The sequence below is a fragment of the Belonocnema kinseyi genome, chromosome 8 (genome assembly GCF_010883055.1).
Source record: "Belonocnema kinseyi isolate 2016_QV_RU_SX_M_011 chromosome 8, B_treatae_v1, whole genome shotgun sequence".
Classification (NCBI taxonomy): domain Eukaryota; kingdom Metazoa; phylum Arthropoda; class Insecta; order Hymenoptera; family Cynipidae; genus Belonocnema; species Belonocnema kinseyi.
This window is the reverse complement of record NC_046664.1, coordinates 136,041,214-136,051,060: the sequence shown is the minus strand read 5'-3', so window position 1 is coordinate 136,051,060 and position 9,847 is coordinate 136,041,214. Positions and strand designations below refer to the sequence as shown.

Genomic DNA, 9,847 nt, shown 5'->3' with positions numbered 1-9,847 from the left:
AGTACTCTTAGTGCCGCATTGTGCCTTTGAATGTAGGTCGTTCCCGCGTGTATTGGACAACTAGATAGTATGTGAGCTAAATGCTCGGGGTGTGCATGGCATATACAGATATGGAATTTTTCATTTGTTTTATAATTTCTTTATACAAAACAAATGAAAAATTTAAGCATTTTATCCACTATAACTTCCACTATATAATCCACTATATAACTTTTTCACCCGGGTCTTCATATTCAATTTCGTCTGTAGCTGAACGAAAATTCGTTGCTTGGAAGCCTGATTGTAGATCTAAAGAAGAGCAGGGTAGTCAATGCCTGGGTCCAATCGTACCCTGAAAAATATTGCAAAAGTAATAGGAGTCCTTATAGAAACCATAATCGAAGAAAATCGCGACGCAAGCAAAGTTTTTTAAATATTTACCCTACAATATATGAAAATCCTTAATTCTACTTTTTATCAAAATTGAGATTTTTACATTGTTGTACTCGTACTGCAACGAAAATGAGAAGCATATTTCTTATACGGTCTTTTATAACCAATACAACTTGTCCTTTATTTATAAGGCTCAATTTTTATTAAATTTCATTGTTAAAAATTAAAATTTTGAAATAATAATTCTCATAACAAGTACCGAAAGATTAAATTGCTTATACAGATGTAGGACGAACCTCAATTTCTAATAAATTTAATTTTAAAATTAATAAAATTACAAAATAATAATTCTTAGAACAAAAGATACGGAAAGATTGAATTTCTTTGGAATAATATACGGCTTTTTAAAAATTACTGCTGTACGCTACCGCAGCTTCAGAAAAGACATTTCTTGAATATCGTTTTTCAAACTTTAATTGAATGAAGGATGTTCTTGATCTGTATATATGACAGAATTATATCAAAAACTTGTTCACCTTAACTATTTTTTTCGATGAAGTATCATTATTCAAATATAGAAAGGTTTTGCATCTGTGCACACAGTGCCCAGCTTAAAAAATGCGCTTAAAAGTCGGATTGCAACCCAATAAAATCACGCTTGAAACCTAGATGGGCATCCACCTGGTTCTAATTGGGTTTAACTTAAATCAACTTTATAATCTGTGACTACAGCCGGGTCTACCAGGGTTCTACTGGGAAATTATGAACATGATTACGGAAAGCTATCCGGGTTTCAAAGGGTTCCACATGGGGATTTGGTAACATAAATTAATTATTATCAATGTTAAGTGGGGGTCTCACAGGGTATACTTGGGTCTTATTCGGGGTATTTATGTAGAAATTAATCTTCAGCGTTCATTTCGGTCTCTTATAAGGGTCTAGCGTAATTCTTTAAACCAACGTGAGGTTTCCTAGCGGGTATATACGGGTTTAAAAGGGACATAGATCGATCAAAGTTCCCAAGTTCATTTCGGTCTCATAAGATTTCGATCTAGTGTGATCCTATCTGTGATTCTTTAAAACAAAGACGTGGGTGTCTAACAAGGTGTATACGGGCTGGAGCGGGAACATGTTTTCAAAATCTATTGTTGTCTCCTATAAGGATTTAGCGTTTGTTTGTTTGAGATTCCTTAAACCAAAGGTGTGAGTGTCTAACAGGGTGTAACATGTTCAAAAGGAACATGGATTGATCAATATTTTCAAAGTTCATTGCCTTCTCTTATAAGGGTCTAGCCGGGTCTAGGGCGGGTGTCTAGCAGAGTGTCTAGCAGGTCTCTTGTAAGGGTCTAGCATGGTCCTATTTGTAATTCTTTGAACCAAAGGTAAGGGTGTCTAGTGGGTATATACGGGTTCAAGAAGTAACATAGATCGATCAAAGTTTCCAAGTCCATTTCGGCCTCCTAGAAGAATCTAGCGTGGTCCTGTCTGTGATTCATTAAACCAAATGAACAGACGTCTAACGTGGTGTATACGGGTCGGAGCAGGGACATGTTTTTAAAATTCATTGTGGTTTCCTATGAGGACGTAAAGTTTGTCTGTTTGTGATTTCTTAAACCAAAGGTGTGAATGTCTAGAACTTTGTATATGGGTTCAAAAGAGACACAGATCGATCAATGCATGCAAAGTTCATACATTCTTTAAACCAATCGCGCGGGCGTTTAGAAGGATGTGAAAGGGTTTAAGCAGGAAGATAGATCGATGAATGTTTTAAAATTTCATTTCGGTCCCTTGTAAGGGTCTAGCATGGTCTTATTTGTGATTCTTTAAACCAAAGGTGAGGGTGTCTAGCGAGTATATACGGATTCAAAAGGGACATAGCTCGATCAAAGTTTACAAGTTCATTTCGGTCTCCTCGAAGGATTTAGCGTGGTCCTATCTGTGATTCTTTATACCAAATTCGCGGGTGTCTAACATGCTGTATATAGCTTCAAAAGGGACATAGGTCGATGAATATTTTCAAAGTTCATTTCGGTCTCTTATTAGGATCCAGCAGGGTCGTATCACGAAGGCAACCGCCCATACAACTCGTGAGCACATGCAGGAAAAAGCGTTGTAGCATCGCCTCAGTGTAGTATTGCTGCTCTATCCGCGGGAGGGAGAGACGTTGCACTCACACGTCAGAATAGCAGCCTCGCCACGCTGGGGCAACAGCTCGCCCAAAACAATAAAATAGTGTCTAATTGTCTCGCGTGGTCCTATCTGTGGTTCTTTAAAACAAATGTGCGGGTTTCTAGGAGGAAGTGTACGGGTTCGAAAAGGCACATAGATCGATAAATGGTTTTAAGTTCATTTCGGACGTCTATACGGGTCTAGCTTGGCCGTATGTGTAATTCTTTAAACAAAAGGGGCGAGTGTCTAGAAGGGTGTACACGGATTGGAGCAGAAGCATGTTTTTAAAATGCATTGTGTTCTTGTAGCGTGGTTCTATGTGGGATTCTTTAAACCAAATGTACGCGTGTCTGGTAGGGTGTATGCCGGTTTAAAAAGAGACATAGATCGATCAATATTTTAAAGTTCTTTGCCGTTTTCTATTAGGGTATAGCCTCGTTCTATCCATGATCCCTTAAACGAAAGGTGTGGGTGACTAACAGGGCGTATACAGCTTTTCTTTCCCTAATGTCCACATTCAACTTTAAAGATAAAATATTTTAGATTAAAGTACTTTTTACATATAAGTATTTTTTTAACTTGTATTTGCAAAAAATTATTTGCAGGAGCTGCTTTGGCTTCTCTGTTTACTTTTGTTCATTAGATATTTTCAGGCTGGAAAATCTGATTAAAATTTAAACATTTTTAGTTATAATAAATCTGAAAGTAATACATTCTTTAAATTTCGAAGCTTCTCAATTTTAACAGAAATCACCAATTAATTTAATAATTTCAACTAATATTTAAAGATAAGAATTTAATTGGAATGAAAGCTTCTAATGTGTTCCCTGAAGGTTTACATTTTTCTTGCACCTTCTTCCCTATTCCTTTACACACCCCGAACGCACACCTACTTGGTGGTGAGAGGGGGACATACAGTTTAAGGTGGGTTCCGAACCACGAAGAACAACAGCTTTAAGTAGTCAGCGAAAACCTTTTTCTCTAGCGGTACCGATCCCACGACTCTCCGGAGATGAACAACTCCCTTGCTAGGTTAGTGTTCATAGGGTGAGCCACCGAGACTGTAGCAGAGTGCGAGGTTGGAATCGAACCCGCAAGCCGACGGAGTGGGTTCAAAGCCTACGCTTTAGCCTCCACGACCATCGTCCCACTTTATTAAAATTTAAATGTAAAGAATGCAACTCTAAATATTTTGCTTAGGCCTTTTTAAAATCAACTATTCATTAAATTTTTAAAACAAAAAATGAAAATATATATTCCTCAGTTATCCCTAAATTTTCAGTTAAACAGCTTGACTGAGATTGTGTCGACAAGATCCAAGCGGTTCAATGGCTTAATTGTCTAGATCGTGCGGTAGACATTTATGTTTAGACTGAGATCCAGTTAGTTCAGGTAGGGTTCGAATCCCCAGCGAGTGTGATTTTTTAAAACGTTTGAGCATGAAATTATGTTTGTAAGGGACCTTGCGTGCTATTGTATAATTTCAAAAATAAATTTAATGCAGTGATGATATATAAAACTATTGTTTTGCAACTTTTTAATTATATTACATCATCTGTTTCTAGCTGCTGTACCGAATAGCTTCCGGCTAAGATCGGATAGGACACAGACACGAAATTGTATGCCCATTATCTCCTGGCTAGAACCGTATAAGACCCGGATATAATTTCCAAGGGCCCAGTATAAGAACCGGATAGCCCCGGACAGAATTTACAACAGCTCCATATAGGTTCCAGATAGGCCCGCATACTAAAATTGTATACCGAAAAGATCCCGGTTAGGACGGGGTAATGCCCTTACATAATTTTAAAGCGCTATGTATAGGTCAAGGATATGGAATTGTACGCCCATTAGATACCGGCTAGAAGAGATAAGACCCAGATAGATCCCTTCCTAGAGCCTGATTCGGCCTGTCTGAAATCCAAGTAGAACCCAATTCGGGTACAATTTCTTGTTTCCTTCAGAACTCAGATAGAACCCGGTATATTCCCTATTGCAAAATTCTTAAAGAACTCCTGGTTTACCCTGATAGAATCCCATGATCTAACGAATTTCTATCTGGGATCCTACCGGGGTTTCAAATTGGAAAGCACCATTAAGACAAAATGCTAAGCAACGGTAACGCACCATTTACTAACCTTTCACAATAGGCGTATCAACTGGAACAGGTGCACTTGTTTGTAAAACAGCATTCTTAAGTAGCTCCGGTACTTTGTCCATAAAATCTTCTTGCTTCATTTGTGAAGTTTCAATATGATGATTCATATTTGTCTCAATATATAATTCCTGATTCTGTAATTATTAAGGACATGTAATATTTATGATAGCAGATTAAAAATGGGAAAATAAGAAAAATAAAATTTCATGTTTCCGCATTTCTATGACAAGAATGATAAATATACAAACTTTAGGCGAAAATATTTATTATTATTGTTACAGACATGCGAAAACTGAATTGCTCATATAGTGAGCTTAACATGTCCTTGAAGTATATATGAGACACATGGAAAGCGTAACATGCTGAAACTATGTTAATAAGAAGTAAATTTTCTTCCTTTTGTATTGCTATTCCCATTTACTTTAATTTAATATGAAAGCACCATAAACTTCATTATCGCAGTTCGTCCTAACCTAATCTATATATCGACAATAGTACATTGTGCAACAAATGTGGTACGTGTACCTTTATAGCCGACAGTAATGTTTGCAGGCGGGTCGTAGATGAGAGCGAGCTGGGGAAAAGTCATGTAAGAAAGCGAGGCCATAAAGACGTAATACCCCTGGTGCATACGATACGACTTTTTCGAGAAATTTAAATTTTAGCGTCCCAGGAGGGTATCTTAAGGGGGCGCGGGGTCCATGGCGCAGCTCTGGCGGGGGAGCCGAGCCAAAGTAGCCGCGGGAGGTTGGAGGGCGGAGGCCCCCGTAATGAAAAAAAAAAACGAAATAACAAGAAAAAATCATTGCTTCTTCACACATCTCGAGCGGTAACGGTTTATCATCACCACTTTTCTCCATTTCGGCACAGCACTGTAACTACTGCTTTGACCGCTTTGAACAAACGTTTCTCATAGAAGTAAAATTTAATTTTAACGTCCACAACGTTTCCATGTTTCTGCATAAGGAGAACGAAGCATGTTTTGACTTTTGACACATGGAAGTAAGATAATGAAACGCTATTTAGGACTTGGCTAGTCGGCATAGAGATGACAGCTCTCCCCATACATTCCCTGATTGCTGGATGCTTTATAAATCTCATTTTACTCAATAAATACTAGAACTCCATGTTTGTTCAATACATTTTGTGTAAAATGGTTTTTGGGATTTCAACCCAAGCAGTCGAAAAGGTCGTTTTCCACAAAAAGTATTGTGTCACGTGACTAAAGCTGGTTCTCTATTTTTCTTTCATAACTTACGTCTAAGCAAAATGAGGTATCACTCTGAAAGTTTGGGAAATGAAACAGAAAGTAATAAAGTGGATGTTTCTGCTTTGTGTCAGTGAAAATTTTAGAGAAAAAAAAATTTCCAAAGAAAATAAAACTGGAAGCTATATCGGTACTTTTCTTTCCCAACTTACGTCCAGACGGAATGAGATATCATGTTGAAAATCTGGCATGCTAAATAGAAGGCACAAAGGAAGGTGTCTCTGGTCCTATATAATTAGAATTGCGAAAAAAGTTTTTTTTTTAAATTATTAATTTGGAGAAATACCGACCGTGCTGTAAAAACCTGCAAGCAATTTCCAATGTTGTCAATGGGGTAATTTTGAAGAGGTTTGTATTTATCAAAGTGGGGCAAAACAACAAAAATCACTCACGAACATTATACACAAATAATTCAAAAACGAATATTTGCAGTTGAAACGCAAATAAACAAATTCGGTCTGACATACGTATCAGCTGTATCAGAGGAGCATTGTCGCAGCGAGTAGACAACTTCGAACTTCTACGGGTCTGTGGGTAATACAAATTGCATGATTACCGGCGGAAAAAGATAGAAGCCACATTTCTGCGTAAAGCCTAAATGCGTCGGCCGATATTTCTTATTTTCATAAATAAACTTTTTTCTTTCCCCAACTCTGTGCCTTGTCATAAACCAGTGGTCGGCAACCTACTGCCGCGCGGCAGCCCTAGCTGCCACGGCGCGGCGGGTAGAGTCAAAACCTCGTGGCAATACCTGCTGCCACCAAAGAAGGTCCAACCCGCCATGGACGCTTCTATTATTAAGCAGTTCGAGTAACGAGGATTAAAATTCAAAACAAAAAATTCTCAATTTCACAATTAACTTTTTGAAACCTCGAAATTCTAGATCTGTGAATTATTACGATCAAAAGGAATCGAAAAAACGTCTTAAAATACTGAAAATCAATGCATTATAACACATTTAGTGTAAAATTGAGTTTTCATTATATTCCATCAAATAATTGATTTTTAATTTCCCAGGTAGCTAATATAAGAATTTAAAACAAAGTCATTTATAACTTTTTATTTACATTGAGTATCCCGTCTGACAATGAACTTCTGCCGAGGAAAACCAACCCATCAAAGGAAAAACTTACCGTAGACGAACAATGCGCGGCAGACGAAAAAAATCTCTTGGGTCAAACCTGCGCTCTTACCTGAAAAGTGGGCAAACAGTTTGCCGATCACTGTCATAAACGGTCCTTTAATATGTATTAATACTTTCCGAAATTTTTTTCGCGTAATTTAAACTTTCATTTTTAAATATTTATAAAAAAATATTGATCTCAAGACTGACTTGATCAGCTGGTCCACTCGTTACATTGCCTTAATGACACAAAATATGGTGACATATTACATATTTAATTACTCCTAAAAGAGAAATATCGTTTTCTGGTCAATAGAAGCATATGCTTTTAATGCATAAACAGTAAAAATTCTGTCATGATTTTTTCTTTCGTTATATTAACATATGCCCAAAATATATTACTACATTACGTGTCTGGCATTTTTTATGATCAAGTCAATTTAAAAGTGTATTTTGACAAATTGAGATCAAACAATTTATAAATAATTTTTAAAATATTTAAATAGCTATCGAAATCGTTTATTGCCTTCTGTTTTTTTATTTTTAAAATTAATTGACCCAAACAAAATAAAGAAAATTTAAAAAATTGTTGTTTAAATTAAAGCCATTTTTTTCTTCACGTTTTTATTATTATATAATTAAAATGGAATATTAACCAAATTTAGGTTTAAAAAAAGTCATGAGAAGTTATGGTTGTGTATAAAATCATTTTTTGATTTCGAAATTTTAGTATAGATGAATATAGATAGTTATACATAATATTATTTATTTAATTCGTTGAAAATTTGTTGTTTGGAAGAGGTTAGGAACTAGGGTAATTGGTACAATCGTTAGCCACCCCCGCCCCACCAATGATTTACAACATCATTTAAATATTCTTACATAAAATAATACTCACAAATAAAACTACTAATAAATAGTGCAGGATGAAGCGTAAATAATTTAGCATCATATTTGAAGGGCTAGGTTAGTGCAGTGTAGTGCGTTTAAATGCCCCAGTAGGGGAACATGGGGCAAAAAGGGGACGCTTTTACTTTAGGATTTTTTCCCCATACTAAAATAATTTGTTTCGGCATTCAACACTATAGTTGTCTCAAAAAAATAATAATGTACTAAAGACAAGGCTTCCATCTCTGTCCTCACTGCTGGAGGGCAGAAAAAAAATGTGCACTCTACTACATCTCGCGCGGTGTCCCCTTTTGACCCTGCCCATTCTGCCTCCAAAGTACTTTCTCCAATATGACCCTCGAAAATCGCGACAATACTCGAAATCAAAAACGCCTCGATGCAAAAGAAGTGCTATTAAGTAAACAGTGGAATGATGTTGGATCTATTTTAATGAAACAAACATTTGCATTACTTACGTGTAGTGAAAATTCAGTCAAAATTATAGCTGGGCACGAAAACGATCCATGCGACACATAACTTGGAAAATAATAACAAAATTATGACCAATTGATATTGAAAATGTTTGGAACGACTCAAACCCAACTTTGTAAAATTTCTAATAAACGCGTCACATTACAGAGGAGGTGTAATCATCGTCCTGTTTTGCACCGGTCATTTTGCCATATGTTCCCCTAAAGTGAAACCGGTGATGCGGAATGATGTAAGGAATTTAAAAGAAAAGTTGTCAAGGTCAGTAGTTTCCGCGTGTTGAAAATGATTATTTTTACTAATAGTTTAAATAGATTTAAGTAAAAACTTTTAAAATATAACTGATATCTCTACAAAAATTCATTCAAACTTATTTGTCACTTTGTCTTACGAATGATGAGTAGAAATCATGTCAAAAATAGTTTTTGGCTACGGCAATTCTAGATTAATATATAGGAAGTTTTCACCTGATCAGAAATTGCATTACAAATGTGGGCGTGTCTACAAAAAATCGGGCTATTCGTACCGAAATTTAGGTACAAATATCCCCCTTTCCAGCTCCCCCTATTCTTAACGAAAAATCCGGTCAATTGTACCGAAATGTTGATACACGTAGCCACGGCCTATGATATAATAACGATTTAGTGAGATACAATTAGAGCAGAAGAAGAGATAAAAATACAAAACGACTTTGAAGGGAGCAGGAAACTACTTTATAAAAAAATGAAAGGAAACAAAAGTACAGAAATTGTCAACATGAGAAATAGTAAAGGGGAAATGGTATATGATGCAGATGGAATACTAGAGGCTTTCAGAGACTATTTTAGGAGACAATTCGGAGATGAAGCTATAGGACACCACAACTGCGATGTTGAACACGATGCGTTGGAAAACTCAATTGAAAAAGTTCTTTGTAACTGAGGTTAGGGATATAATTAAGAACTTGAAAAACGGTAAAGGCTGCCGGGGTAGACGGTGTTAATGCTGAAATGCTTAAACACGGTGGAGAGTACATACCACATAGAGTTTGCGAATTGATAAATTTATGTTTCGAGATGGGAGACGTCCCAGACGATTGGAAAGAAGCGATTATAGTACCAATATACAAGAGAAAGGAAGATAAAAGCGAGTGCAATAATTACAGAGGGATTAGCTTATTAAGCACCGTAAGTAGAATATATTCAAAAATACTTATTAGTAGGGTAATGAAAATGACGAAAACAAAGATTTGGGAAGTCCAAAGTGGGTTTATGCCAGGAAGGTCATGTACGGATCAAAAATTTAGCTTAAGGCAAATAAAAGAAAAAAGTTTGAGAGTAGGAAAAAAAGTTTTCTGTGCATTTGTTGACCTAGAAAAAGCTTTTGACAAGGTAGATAGAAG

At 36.3% G+C, this 9,847-nt stretch overlaps 1 protein-coding gene across 6 annotated transcripts in view; it reads right to left on the bottom strand.

Moving 5' to 3' along the window:
• The window catches only part of LOC117178774 (probable deoxyhypusine synthase), a 178,163-nt gene that overhangs the window by 95,392 nt on the left and 72,924 nt on the right, over window positions 1–9,847 (bottom strand). For all 6 annotated transcript variants that reach the window (XM_033370239.1, XM_033370237.1, XM_033370240.1 and 3 more), the window contains one exon: window positions 4,680–4,833. In XM_033370239.1, coding sequence (XP_033226130.1) covers window positions 4,680–4,806 — 127 coding nt within the window. In that variant the 5' untranslated portion in view covers window positions 4,807–4,833. The remainder of the gene's footprint in view (window positions 1–4,679; window positions 4,834–9,847) is intronic.